Below are 15,637 nucleotides of genomic sequence, written 5' to 3'. Positions count from 1 at the left end.
TGGTCTGGCAATGGTCAGTGGGCATTTTCTTAGGTTAGGGTCATTGCTAGTGGGGGTAGACAAAATTTGGATCTGTCTATAACTAATCAACAGATGACTGACAAGCACTCTCCTCCACTGAAACATAAACCTTTCTTTGCCTGGTTGGATCAAGTCAGCACACAGATGATGTCCTTAATTTTGCCTCAGGGTTTTAAAGTGAAACAAGAGTCAGCGCTATCGACTATTTGAGGTTGTACTTTGACACAGAAGTACACTAAGTGCTAACAATCTCACGGTGACAATGCCAACACCGTGATGTTTAGCACAAAAGCTTTGAACTCTGCAATAGAAATGAAAAAAAAACCCAAAAAAAACCAAAAGGATGTAGCTCTACTTCACGCTCTGTTCAGGACACCATTACTCCACTGTATCTTTACAAAACAAACATGACTTTACTGCTATATTATGTCTTTTATGTATTTCATGGTGAAACTGAAAGCAAATTTTCACATTTATGGACAATAAAGTTTTTGTTAATTCATTATGTGACGCCATCTGGTAAGGCTGTGTGTATATTATTCATACTTTTTTTATATATATTCAATTAAAAATCAATTTCGATGCAATTTCAGCAAGGCAAAAAACACAGCTGCGAGTTTTGGCAATGTCAAATAACGCCCTAACTACCCAGTGAAATACAACACTGCATGAGTTTTAAATGATTTATGCCCATGTTGTCCTTGATTTCTTCTTTTCAGTGAGTGCAACTTCAAAACACAGCCTTGCTTGTTGTTGCCATCATCTAAACTGTTTCTGGTATTTTCCCGATTGGTCCAGCTTTAAACTGTTGGGCTCAATCAAATCTCAGCGGCTTTGCTCAGCATCGGACTTCTTGATTTGGTTAAACATTTACTAACATGTCTAACAGGTTGTGACTTTCTTCATCTCTGTCCTAAGCACCACAGAACTGCCAGAATGTGCTCTCACGTGATCACAATTGTGTAAGACCATATTTACACAATTGTGTAAAGGTCCAAACCTCTCAGCGTGTGAGACTCTGATTCCAGTAAGCTTACCTCCGTCTTTGGAGCAGAGGTTGAGCAGGTTGTGGACGGTATCCATCATCTCCTGCTGCTGTCTCTGCAGAGCCGTGCTGTTTCCCGTGGCTCGGCTCAGCTGGGCCTCTAGCTCCCCGATAACCCCGCTCTGCCTCCCCACCAGAGCCTGGAGACTCCCCTTCTCCTGCTTCAGCGTCTCCAACTCTTCACGGTGTCGCATCTCCATTTCTAACATCTTCTGCTCCAGGAGGCTGAGGGAACAGAAAAAAGGGAAAAAAGGTTGTTATGGAAGACAGAAAAGTTGCTAATTGTTATGGTCCTTCAGGGCATCCAAATCCGCTGGAATGAGGTTTGTTTTCACAGATTTAAATAGACTGAATATTGTTATGGATTTTTTTTTATGATATTGCCAGAGATTTACTGATTATGTAATGTGTATCTGTTTTCATTTTTCTGACAGGATCATGAAAAGGGGTCAGCAGATTAAAGCCGAATTAGTAAAAATTCCTCTACTTTTGACATATTCTTTTAACATTTTTTTTTCTGACATTTTCTTCTTGTTACTTTGTGGTTGACTCTGTGAGTCACTGCAATCAAAACATGGTGATATACTCTATTAACTTGGAAACTGTTTCCCAGAGAGCGATATGGGAATACAAATAAACTAAATGTACTGCATAATGGTTGTATGCCTCCATGAATCACTCAAGTTGTAGTTTCATTTTACATCAATATTTGTGAAAACATGGATGCTTCTCACTCATCTTCAACCCAATAAAGATCAACAATAATACATCAACAATAAAGATCTCTACAATGAGCACAGTTTCAAGGTGGGCACCCGAGATTAGTGTCACCGATTCAGTAGCAGACCAAATTGTCTCTGCTTCTGTTACTAACTTATGATGTGTGATAGCCAGTAAAGTGATTTTGCAAATCATCATGATGTCACAGTGAAGCTGACCTTTAACCTTTTGGATTTAAAATGTCATCACTTTATCATTTTATCGTATTAGACATTTGTGGTAAATGTTGTCATAATTAGTGTAGCAATTCTTGAGTTATGGCTAGAAACATGTTTTGTGAGGGCACAGTGACCTTGACCTTTAACCACCAAAGTCTAATCAGTTCATTCTTGAGTCCAAGTCAGCATTTGTGCCAAATTTGAAGAAATTCCCTCAAGGCTTCTTAAGATATTGCATTTACAAGAATGGGACAGAAGAATGGATGGACAATCTGGAAACATAATCCCTTCAGCCACGGCTGCTGATGGTGTGGCGGCATAAGAGTGTGCATGAGACAGAAATACAGATAATGATGTCTGTAGTTTTGGTTGCTATGTGTTCCCCACACAATATAAACATATGCTTCATCATGCACTTTGCAGACTTATCTGAGTTAAATAAATAAGCCCTCTCAGAACAGGACTGTACAATCTAATGCCTGAAAGATGATATAAGCTGACATCAAATTCATTAACCAATCAGATGTTTTCCTCTGTTACAGATTTGGTAAAGGAAAAAGTACAGACGACACGTACAAGATGGAATAATGTCATAATTGCTGAAGCTTTGGGAAATTGCCCTCAGAAATCCATCTCCATAAGCCTCAAGAGCAACTTAAAAGTCAGAATCACCAGAGACTACGCTTTCAAATGGTGGTCTATTTTTTTCCCAAAGTGATTGCATGGAGTTTCTATGGATACTGCAATGGGAGATGTGGACCAAACCCTTTAAAACACTACATCATCTAAGACAATCCCATGGCACCAATCACTGTAAAGAACAAGATTTGGAGACATGAAAATGTATCCAAAAGCCACATTTTAATAGTCTGATTTCGCAGCAAAGGCGCAGTGCTCCAATATGGAAAGCATGGCCTCATGCATTTTTGACTGATTTGCTGAACATCACAGAAAATACAAGCTTCCTATTATGCTATTGAATATACAACTAAATATTGCTTTGGAAAATGGACACACTAAGTGAGAGTGAACGAGAGCTGGTAGCAAGCTTTTGATTTTCTTTATGCAATCACGCAACGAACAGCAGCATAGACTGACTTTTCATCCGTCGACGTATCATCTTTATTTCCTTCAGTCTATCTTTGCTGCAGTGTGGATGGTATCCAGTGTGTGTGGGTTTTGTTTGCTTGAAGTGTTTACCTGTTCTTGTCATGCAGCTTGTTGATCTCATTGGTCTGGATCATTAACTCTTTCTCTAACTTGTTAGTTGAAAGAGAATTTTCCAGCAGCTGGATCTCGAGCCTGGACGTCTGGTTCAGAACCTGCCATGAAATGCACAGATGTATACGTTAGTTGATATTTTGCCTCTATACATACTATGTTGGCTGCATTAAAACAAACTAATATCATGCACATGTGCATCAAACCCTGAAGAAAAACCAAAAACACAGGGCCGTATTTAAGGCCCTTAAGACACGGGAGTTATAAGCACACTGCTGATTCAAGGCAAATATAAAACATCGACTTTGTTTTCATTTTGTCATGTGTTCAACTCACACATGGTAATACTTAGAAAAATATTCATCTCACTATGATTATCCTTTTTTAACTTTGCAAACAGTTATCGTCTTAGTGCTTTAGCAATAATTACCCACTGCTAACTTCGCAACTTTCCATCACCTCCTCCCCAAACTGTTCCATATAAATACTAAAAGTAACCTGAGCCAAATGAGTCAACGAGGGGACACGCACATATAAAGCATCACTATTGTCTTTGGCCAGTGCTCTGTAACCTTTTTGGGACAGTTGAACAAGGAATAGTTGACTTAAGGGAGCATGGGATGGAGGCTCTCAGTGTGTGTGTGTGTGTGTGTGTGTGTGTGCATGAGAAAGACACAACACATCTACATGTCTGGGAGAAATGTATGTGTGTTTGTCAAGGTTGTTACCTGTGTCTCAACGTCAGTTAGCTTGCGAGTCTGTTCAGCCGTTTGAGAAAGAAGGTTGGTGCCCATTTCCAGCATGGCTGCTGTGTGGTTGTGGACGGCGCTCTGCTGCAGTTGAGCCATCTCCGTCTTCATGCTCTCTTTGATGTAGTTCTCAATCTGCACCAAAATATAGTTACAGAACATTAATGATTGGAGCCATGAAAAGGTCATTTCAAACTGACACATAACACAGTAATTGACAGATAGTGTAGTTGTGATAAAATTTCCTGTTATCAGCATATTGCATGTTTTTCACCATCAAATTGTAATCAGTTCATTATTCAGACCAATTGGGCATTTGTGCCAAATTTGAGGAAATTCCCTCAAGGCCCTCTTGAGATATCACGTCCATAAGAATGGGGCGGAAGTGACTGTGCCCTTGATCTTGGACCACCGAAATCGAATTAGTTCATCCTTATTTCCAAGCGGACCTTTATGCCACATTTAAAGGAATTTCCTCAAGGTGCACTTGAGATATCCCGTTTACCAGAATAGGATGGATGAACAACCCAAAAACATACTGCATTTTGGCCACAGTTGTCGCAACATGGAGGCATAAAAGCAAGGAATCATGAAGCCTTTGGAATAATGTTCAGAGACATAATAAATCAGATGCCACATTATCATCTGAAGCATATAAGCTACTGATCTAACGGCCTCACTGGCCGGGTTAATCTGGCACTAGATTGAACTGATTTTCAACTCTGTGATCACAGTGCGGAAAAATGGTAAAAGATGTTTTACAACTGACATCAAGCGGCTTTAAACTCTCAGAAATATATGATAAAAGGCTTATTTGTGCTCACACGTTCTCTTCTCGTCTCTTACACATTCATAGTATTAACCTGTTTAAAGGATGACTTATAGTATATTTTGATGAAGATACAAGATTCTTAACTAAGTTTTTTTGCACGCTCGTAATGGATTCCTATGTGCATTGAAAGAAATGCACAAACATATTTTTTCCATCACTTGAATGGCACTCAAGTGAAAAATGGGTATGGTCAATATAGGCAGAGCCAGATGTGAGTGGTTAGCTTGGATAGAAAAGGCAGAGATGAACAGATATTCACTGAAGCTTGTCTGCAAAGAACTCTTTCATCCTTATCTCCAAACGCAAACAAATGACGAGATGAAGGTTTACATCGGATACAGTTCTTCATAGGGATTAACGAAATGGAACATCTGTGTAGCTGTGCTCGGTACTGTTTATTTCATTTCCCTCCCAGTATATTGTTAATTTAGGAGTTTTGCCTTTCCTTTTTTTGATGCTCAGGTTGGTAAGTTTACATAGGTAACCCTACAATGTCTTACTTGATTTCTTGTACTTTGGCTCCATATCTTGTTTGTACAATGTTTGACATAATTTTGTTCCCTTGATTGTTGACTTATTAGATAAAGGAGCGCTCATCTGTGTGTGGTTACTTTTGTTTAACAAATAAATCTGACTTGATTGGATTTTAAGTGTCCACTTGTTCATCTGGGTGCTCGCAGCCTGAATACACAGCGTGGTGATTTAATAATCGGCCAGTGGGGAGAGTCTCAGTTTTGATTTTTGGCTAACCAGTGGGCTGTAACAGCCATGTTTCAAGAACTCGTCAGCCAAGACAAATCAGAGTCACACAGAACAACATCACATGTGTTGGTGTCCTTAGCAACAGTTCCATCCTTTATCGAAGATGTGGGCCGAATCAAAATACTCTCACACTGAGGGATTATTCTGTGGAGGAAAAATGCTTTACGTTACAGGACACTTACACAGCTGCTGGTGCCACAAATCCTTCCATCGCCTCCGACAAGGACTATATCATCAGTGCAGGACATGGTGGTTGCTGTGGTGACTGTACACAATGGGTAATGACTTACTTATTTTCGAGTTGGACGAAGTGGTGCATGACCATCCCTTGTTTTGCCCTATGGAAGGAGACGTGCTTTTGTGTCTTTTGGTGAGTGTGTTGTGTGTGTGTGTGTGTGTGTGTGTGTGTGTGTGTGTGTCTGTGTGTGTCCATGTGTACGTGCGTGTGTGCGTCTTTTTTGGCCACCTCACTTTATTGATAATTTAGCCTCTTCTATAGTGGCATTAATATAAAATTATGCATACTCTTATCATGATGGCCTACCAGTGGATGGAGACATGAACTACAATGCTTTACAGTGTATGTAATATTCATTCATTGTGCAACATAAGAAAAATACTTAAACTCAGCGTTGATGTTTAATGCATGTTCACTTTGTCAGTTAAAAAATAAAAATAAAATAAAAATATCGGTTTGTCACATTAGCAGAAATTAGCATATAGGCCCTTCCTACATTTAATTTCAAAGCCAATATCTGCAGATACAGCCGACGTGCCAATATTATCATGCTTCCCTACTAAACAGTACACTAAGATATGTATATATAATAAATAATACGCTAAAAATAATCTTGATTAACATATTTTTATATTCATATTCGGCACTGCCCTGCACTAGTCTGGCAACCTGTCCAGGGTGTGCCCCGCCTCTCGCCCATAACAGGTGGGATAAGCTACAGCTCCCCTACGACCCTTAAGAGCATAAGCAGTTACGGTGTATGAATGAATGAATTTCACACTGACTAGTTTGATAGTTTTGCCACAGTTCTCGAGCAGTGATTGATATGATTGACAGCTGTGTTAGGAGATTCTTCGTCTCTGATTGGTCATTTTTCCTCACCGTGGTGTATTCTCGCAAATGTCATTACAAAAACTAAGAGGAGGAGGAGGAGAGACGTGATATTTTTCACAGGTTATCTCATCTCATAATTCTTTCAGAATATGGTGACTGTTTTCAGCAAATATGACAAAAAGTTATTTGTATAACAGTTACCAACTACAGCTTTAAGATTACCTGGCCTTTTATGCTTGCCATATTTTGGGGTGAATTTACAGAAGCCAGTACAAGATTGGAAAGATAGCCAGTTTTTTAGGGCTTTCCATAATGGTCCAATCTTAACAACTGTATGTTGGAGTTCTTCCAAAATCCATTTGATCTAATGATTAGATCAGTGAATTAATAAGTTGACAAGGCTGACTATGTATAGTAGATATATACTGTATATATATTAGTTTTGGGCCTGTGTTGGTGTCCATTAAATTTCTAAAACTAACAGAAAAAAATTAATACATCTGTATCTATTGGCACAATAAAATCCTGATAATATTTATACTGTAGATATTTCTAATAAAACGTCCCCTTGCAGAAATAAGAACAGCCTTTTTTTCTGCTTTTATAAAAAATAGATGGATCGCAACTTTTCAATCAATCCCAGGCTGATAGATAATGAAACAGTCGTAACAGAGATAGATCTCTTTGCTCTCCAGCTCTCAGCCAGTTGCTCAGGTCTGCCAAGTCGAATTAGCTTTTCAATGTAATATCCTCTCTTGGCAACGATATTAAAGTGAAATGTAACATTTTTTCAGGCCAGATTTCAGGCATAATACAGCTTCCCCTAACTGTGAACTATATAAGGCTGATATAAGTGTCACTTTCCACATAACCTCCAATAGTCTGGCCCGAGGAACTGGAAAGAAAACAGCAAGTCTGGAATCCGCAGAGCTCGAGTAATGATGGATTACTCTGCCTGATAATGAACCAGAGAATATGACTGTGTTTGGAAATGGTTTTTCGTCCATCTAGAAATGTAAAATCTCCGAACTCTGCGGATGCTATAGGTTGTTTTTACAACTTACTAGGGGGCCAAGGTTCAAAACTTGCAAAAACAGCAGAGTTTGTAGTTTCTGCTGAGATTGTTGTGTCCACCGTTTGAGGACGGTGTTAAGCTTTGCACAGAGTAAGTCACCTTCAGAGAAATGTATTTAGGGGACAAATGGCTGACAGAAATTTAAGCCCAGCGATCACTTCATGGTTAGTGTCCTAGGGAATGTGCCTGACTCACCGCTGGATCTGGTGGGGGTCATAAATGGAAAGTACCAAGGAGAAACAAGATTACGCAAACACGCCCAATCATGTAAAATCACCACTCTGGAAGCCGTAAAAAGGGTCTATGTGGGTGTCGGGTTATTTAGATGGTTTCTAACCTCGGCTCCAGTTAAATGCTTTACTTTTCCAGTCTGTGACTATCAATAGTAACTTTTGTCAACAATGAAAGCAAAAACTGTCTTTCATTTCCAGAACTGAAATGCAACTTTGTGTCTAGGGATGGTGAAATAAATACGATTGCATAATGACAATGCAAAGGTTGTGGTGCTTTTTTTTTCTACTAAGACAAGGGGTTACAAGGCAATGCCAGTGACCGATTTTCTCCAGAATAAATTTCAAATAAACCATGGTCAGTTGGCCTGAAACTGAAACCTATTGATTTAATTTGTGATGCTGTTTTCTCAGCATTTTCATGAAAAGATGTCAGAACCATACAGTAATTTTGTCTGATACTTATGGATTCTTCTTACAAATGGGAAATTGAAAAGAAAACTATGTTCAAGATCAGATTCAAAAATGCCTAATGTAACTTCTACATGTGCCTGTCAGTAAAAATTATTATATAATAAATGTAGCTAATTTACTTTCTGTACGAGTAGTACAAGTGGGGAAGAGTCATGAAATCAGTAAATTGACTCAGTAATGTCCATTATATAGCGATATTTACTTAAAGTTTGACAACATTAGTCACTATAAGCCAATGGTCAAACCAGACCAAATAAGGCTGCAGCTGCAAAACCCCTGAGTGTACTGAATAGAGGAATGGTGTGTTTTATTGCTTCTAAATTCAGCTTTTCATTTTTGAATGAAAGAATTTACTTCTTCTTTCAAAAGTTACACTTTCAAATTCAAGTCGACAACTTGTAACTTTTGTCAACCTGTGTGTGAACATTTCACACCTTAAAAAGAGAGAGGCATTTAAATGAAACTCCCCTTCCATCAAAATAAAAATAAATCTTTTTTTAGTGATTTATAGGAGACATTCCAGAAGCTGCAATAATACCAGACTCTGCTTTTAGAAAATACTAAATCTCGCCTCTGGTTTTGCGAAATCACTGTTTGCTAAGTGAGAGTCACATAAACACAAGTTTATGTTTCCCAAAGTGCTACTTTACACTGAGGCATAAAAGGTTTTAAGGTGGTCTGGCTTCTCGTTGACGGCCTGTGACTTTCCTAATGATGCTGCCCTACACACAACGATGGACATCCATTAGTACCTTAACTGGACACTCACAGTGCAGCTTGCTGCATGTAGAGACTGGTCTGTTTAGACAGTTTATGGGGTACAATTGACAGTAAGTCACTAAACAAGCTGCTCTGGGCTGTCTAGAACATAAATGACAAGCTGTACAACATAAAACATGTAGCAGGATGCAGATTTTAAGAGCAAAGGGGCTGTGTGCCATTCAGAGGGACAAGTGTTCACAGGCAAAACAGCACAAAATCCATCAGCTGACATCCCCAACATACATATTCTGTACATTGTCATGGTGCAGCTGCTAAACTGCCATTGCTTGAGAGCCAAGAACAGGATAATCCCCCAAGATGATACTCCCCACTATCATCATTACAGATTACTGCGAATGTTTACCACTTTTCTGACATTCCCCATTTAGTCATTCTAAAAGGGGGTCTTGATCTTTCTCTAAACAGCAGCAGTGGTGGTGCTGAGAGACACTGTGAGAGTTAGAAAACAGTGGGCCTGGACTGTATAAAACACTTACTGCTAGAGCTCTGTCACATCTCTGCTTATCTCTGGCTCTTTTTGTGCATGTGTGTGTGTGTGTGTGTGTGTGTGTGTGTAGATGATGGTGTTACTGTGGCGGTCTGGCTTCTGGGATGCATCCTTTACGCATTGCTTATCCATTTCAGACCACTTTAATGGACTAGAGCATTAGGGGATGTTACCCAGTACCACCCACCCTCCAAGTCAGCACCAACCATGTTGTAACGAACATCAGCAAACACACTCACACCCTCTTATCGCCCACCGCCAGTGAAGGCTGAACTGGAAACCATTCTTTGAAATTTGGTTCTATAATTCACTCTGGTAGGGCTTTAGGAGGTGTTACCCTGACTCACTGCCCTGTCACTCTCCAACAATGTATAATACAGATATGGGCAACCTCTGTATGTCTTTTAGAGAGCTGTCCTACTCATTCTCTGGCTTGTTTGTTTTTGAAACACTTTCTAAGGTTCTCTGTCTTAAACTCTGTCAAGATTAGGTGAGTAACAGCTCAGGCTGAACTCATGGTTGACCTCTGTGACCTTCGCCCCGGTGGCCAGCATCCAGGCCTTTACTCAATTGCTGCCACATTTTTTTCCTCACATACAATGTCAAAAGAAAGAAAGAGAGAGTGGCCTCCAGACAGATCAAATTATAAGAAACAAACACGTCGGCCATGCCTTGGTGGGCATCATCTTAGACTTCATTTTGAAATTACATCATAAGGTACTCCAGGCCTGGGATGTGGAGAAATGTCTTTATTTAAGCCTTTTAACTAAAACACAAGCGCAAACGTGTAAGAAATTTATTAAACTGTGTTCATCTGGTCTGACGTTGGCTGTAGTCGTTACTATGTTCAGGTAACTAGTTACCTACTCAGAACAAAGCATAACATTAACTGGATAAACTCTATAAACAGAGTATTCATATATATATGCAGAATTTGTTTGTGGGCTATTTGTAATCCCAGTAGCATTGAGCAATCACGTTTAAATGCAGTAAAAACAGTCCATGGCGAAGAGGCTGAATGCACTGGCCAAAATGCATTCTTGGAACCAACTGGGTATTGCCTGATGACAAGTTAACTTTACAGTCGATTTTTAAGAAATTTACCAGTACTTAAATGCAGACATCCGATTTAATAGATTTAATAGATCTGGCTACACCAGATCCACCAAAAATATTGGCCCTTGCCCGGAATCTTTATCACTGTCAGACCAAAAGGCGATGAGTTTCGAGATTGTTAACTACGCAACATTGGCTTGTGGAGTCACAGGTTAAGCAAAAAAAAAAAAAAAAAGAAGCCTTGCTAGCAATTGCTGTGCAGTATTTTCCAACTACGTGAAAACCGGTCCTGCATGCTGAGTTAAAGAAAACGTTAGAAGCTCTGTTCTTTTTTTGATTTGTGTATGTTAGCTTTATGTTACAAATACTTTAATACTTCACAGTATCATGTATGTAGCAATCAAGTGTATATTTAAAGCCCTTTTAAATAAGATTCTTATTTTAAAAAAAGTCAGTGGAAAACACTAAAGAAGTCAGAGAAAATATTAGTGACAGCTGATAGAAGCATCCATTTTTCTTTCATTTGGCAAGATAAATGGTTCCTTTAAATGACTAACCAGCTTCTGTCTACCTCTGTTTGAAATCAAGGATCCAATGTTTACAAAAAAAGCAAAATATGAGTGGTAAATCTGCCATTGACATTATTTTTGGACAGCGTATGTGCTGTGCAAGACTGGAAAGCTGACAGACATTACTACAGCATTATAAGTAAGGGGGATGTAGCTTAGCAAATGGTCAAATATTATCATATAGAATAGAAAAAGGGGTCTGCAGTGAGGTGGGTGGTCTAGCCTCTGCCTCATCTCTGTTGCTTTGTCCGAAAACTGTTGATCCCAGGACTCCCCTCAGACAGAGAGACTGACTGCCATCTGAAAAACAAACCAGCTACTGCCAGCACCCACCACTCTAACACTCTTTTTTCCTCTCCTTTTACATCTGTCTCTCTTCTTTTCTTCCCCTTTGTCTTTCTGTCAAGATGCTATTGTGTTGATGTCAATTGCTTGTTCAGTTGTGCATTTCCAAGGACATAATGAGCCTTGTGTACACAACCTGAAAACAAACCAACCGTTTCTCTGTATAAATTACTGGGTAAATCACTGTGCTTACTTGGAGGTGCCCAAAATCATTTGGCAGGTTCAGAGGCACACCATTTCAAAGGTTTTCTGTCACAATGGTTTGTCAACAGGGCAGACAATGAAAGAAAGTGAGAACACTGAGCCAACAGTTGAGCTGTCAAGGTTGGATGATTTGTTGCTTGTTTCTAAAACAAATCAGAACATCAAACCTAAGGACAAATCTATTTTCCATATCCATGTTTAAAATATGTTCAACTTACATGCCCTTGTAAATCATTATTCAGTGTGAAGACTTTAAATGAACCCCAAATTGAAAAAGCAGTGGAAATTGTGACGTTAAATTTTGATGTGTTGAATTTTTCAAATGAATAATGAGCTTCATAAACGGCCAATTTACTTTGAGCAACAACAATAGAAAAACCACAATGAAATAACAGGGTTTGATGTCAAAAAGTCTGAGTACAATGTGAAGAATCTGTTGCTAAATCATGATTTCGAAACAAATTGGCAGAAATATGGGACTAGTTGAGTCAGATTTGAGATTGAGATTAAGATAAGGTCAAATATCCAAAAATATTAAAGCCCTGAGAACTGAGGAGAGACTGGATGTTCTTTTTCTGTTTCCTTTGGGAAAATAAATGCTTCAAAGCATTATTACGCCAATTTGCTTTCACTATTGACATTTTTAGCTTTCTCCTATATGAAGACTAACTGTGCCATCACTAGCAGTAATCACACCACATGAATGTAGTGTCTGGCTTGAGAGGACTTTTTAAATCAAAAACTCTGTTTTTGACAGTGTTATGTCTACCAGGCATAGCTTCAGTGATTAACTACAAGCCTCAGAGCAAGCTGAATCAGAGAAAGTCTTCTACATGTCTGTAATATGTAAGATAAAAGCAAATTCATCTCAGAAGTCTCAAGAAGTACACAAATTAACTTTTGACATCTTGTTATGAAAAGAATGAACTTTCCTGGGCATCAAAAAAGAGAGATGGACAACTTGTTTTGCCTTGAACTTGAGTTCTTTAGCGCTCTGGAGCGGGTGTGAGCACATCCAACAGAAATGTTTGCTTTTCAGTTATTGATATTGGTACAGTGGTGTGGACACTTGCTTGTTTTTACGATCAAAATTCATTCCGGAAATGAATTTTCAGAGATGGTCGACGCAGGGATAACTTGGCTATCCTCTGTCCAGATTCCAGCAGCAGCACAAATAATTCAAGTCACTGACTGCTTATGTGGAAGTCTCCTTTAAATCTTTGTAAAATGATTGCAAGGAAGCATAAAATTTATTGTGAGGGATAGGCGCTAATGTTTTTTTAAGGAGCTTTATGTGGAAATCAAAGCATTTATAAAGCAAACCACTATTTGCTCAATAAAGTGAAGTAATGATGTCATGAGCAGAAAATGAAATAACGCTCCCACTGTGTGTGTTGTAAACCTTCTCGTAGGTTGGTAGCAGTGCTGGCCATACGGACATGTTAGTGCATGTGAGTGTGTGACCTGCTCTGTATGTAAATATAAAAGACTCATTCTAAGGTAACGAAAACACAATAATACTTATTTTCAGGGGATTAAAAACTAATGAAAGCAGTCATAATCTTGTGTTGGTTAAGGCTCACAGTATAAGAATATTTTTAAATGTAACCTTTATTTAAGTATTCTCAGGGTTATTCATTGCACTACACTCTTGGAGCACAGAGCACAGCCTGGTCACAGACGGAGCAGCAGAACACCAGGCACAATGAAAGTGAAACTTCACTGTTCTTTGCACTGGGTCTGAAAGTTTGTATTCACTTGTCTCTGCCGCAGCTGCTCCTCTCATGCATTGAGCTGATCAGTACTGATCATATCAACTGAAAAATTATTCAACCAGCCACTCAAACTGCTGCTGAGGAAAAAATGAACTCATGAGGAGACCCACAAAAACCTCTGAATTTAAAGAGGGGACACAGAATGACATAACGGACTATGTTAAAAATTTAAAAAACAAAACAAACAAACAAAAACCCGGAAAGTTTGTTTTTGACATCCGAAAGGACAATACTGGCTCAAACTCTGTTTAAAGTTGCATATCTCTTTCGATTTTGACTCAAACCTTTAGCAGATGCAACAATCACATCTTGTAGTTTCTTTCCATGTTAAATAAAAATAAACACAGTGAGGTACAGCTTAAGCATGAATGTATATTTTCATAAATCCTTCAGTTAGAGTCTGGCTCTCTGATGTAAAAATGGGCACAAAAATTAATCCAATTAATTATGCGTATCTGTCCGTATGGGAGAGGAAGTACTTGCATTCACCCAAGACATGGGAATGCGTAATGAAACCCAAACAACCAAACAAACTCGGACCTGCTCATTCATCCAGAGGTCTTCAGCAGTGAGTACCAGCAGAGGGGCAGCCTGCAGTTTACTGTGACGTAAGTTGACTAACACAGGAATCTTTCCTCTGGGACACATCAGGGCAGGAATGTCTCCAACGATGGCTTTTTTGTGTCAATGCTAGAGGCCATGTCAGTCTGCCCCTTTCACTGAAGCAAACAGGGATACCACAAACCCACCATCCCACGATGGAGGCGCTTACATCCAAATATTTGAGATATCATTCCAGTGTACCCTCTAAACATCACAGCAGGGGATTCCTCTGCCAGAAAGCTGTAGAAGTAGATATAAAAAGACATGTTTTGTTTTAAGCTCAGCCATGACAGAAACATTACTGTCTGTTAAACCTCCTAGCCGGGCGAAACATCAGGGAAAATATGGTTTCAGTGCTCCAGTTTGTGTGCCAACGCCACTATCTATCAAGCTGGGTGTCTCTTTTAATCAGAATAAATGGGCGTTTAATGACAGGGGTTGTTTCCTTCAATGTCACATTCGTGTTTATCTTTCATCCTAACATTGCATTAAGCGAGGACTCCAGAGTTTATAAACCATCGCTATAGTCGTCCAGGGTTACAATCACCACAGTGACCGCCAACCACAGCCATACAGCTTTTCTCACTTTCTCTTTCTGCCGCTCTTTATATCTCTCCATCGCTCCGTGTTTTGCTCTCCCCCCTTCTTTCTTACAGTCTCTGCTTTGCTTTGCTTCTATCACCAAAGACAGATTGACGCTATCGCATCGGGTCCAGATTATGTTACTCTCGAGTCATTTTCCACCCTCCCTCTGTTGCTTTTGCTCGAGGCTCATACACACCAGGCCATACATCACATCAAGGACTTTTAAGTACTTACGGTGCTACATTAAGGCAGTATGGAGTGTCTGTGTGTGTACATGTAGGTTTAAATTTCCCCTAAGTGATGCAGAAGAAACACTCAATCCAAACAATAGAGATGAGCAGGAGGACTAGGTGGCAGACCCGACTAACATCCCCATATGCAGCCGCTTCAGTCTGACCTGCGGTTCACCACGGCTGTTGGAGAGGAGGAAAATAGATGCCTCTGTTAATGATAAAGTGCAGCTCACAACCACTACTGTATCACTGCCACACTGCAACAATAGAAACATTTGCTGCTGCCTGACCCTCAGCTCATGATGGATGAAAATACTGATAACGTGCATGTTTGTGCGTCTTTGTTGTGTGTTTCTTAATGTGATTTTCTAGAGAAGCTGCAGGATGAATGTGTTTGTTAGTCACACATCTAAAATGAGTTGGAACAAGTATGGCAGTCTGACAGTGCAATTAGTCAGACGTTCATTTTTGGATGATTTACAGCATATTTCTGTTGGGACAAGATGCTAAATATGACAGAGGGAAAGAGGAAGAGGACAAATCCTTGGCATTTTATATGCCCAGGTTTCTGTTTGTGT

At 39.5% G+C, this 15,637-nt stretch overlaps 1 protein-coding gene across 1 annotated transcript in view; it reads right to left on the bottom strand.

Moving 5' to 3' along the window:
• angpt1 (angiopoietin 1) overlaps window positions 1-15,637 on the bottom strand; it is a 64,933-nt gene that overhangs the window by 35,736 nt on the left and 13,560 nt on the right. Inside the window, exons 2-4 of the mRNA XM_042506777.1 lie at window positions 3,954-4,109; window positions 3,205-3,326; window positions 1,059-1,291 (exon numbers count right to left, since the gene is read on the bottom strand). Coding sequence (XP_042362711.1) covers window positions 1,059-1,291; window positions 3,205-3,326; window positions 3,954-4,109 — 511 coding nt within the window. The remainder of the gene's footprint in view (window positions 1-1,058; window positions 1,292-3,204; window positions 3,327-3,953; window positions 4,110-15,637) is intronic.

Source organism: Plectropomus leopardus, chromosome 18 (genome assembly GCF_008729295.1).
Source record: "Plectropomus leopardus isolate mb chromosome 18, YSFRI_Pleo_2.0, whole genome shotgun sequence".
NCBI classification, from domain to species: domain Eukaryota; kingdom Metazoa; phylum Chordata; class Actinopteri; order Perciformes; family Serranidae; genus Plectropomus; species Plectropomus leopardus.
This window is presented reverse-complemented; position numbering and strand designations above follow the sequence as displayed.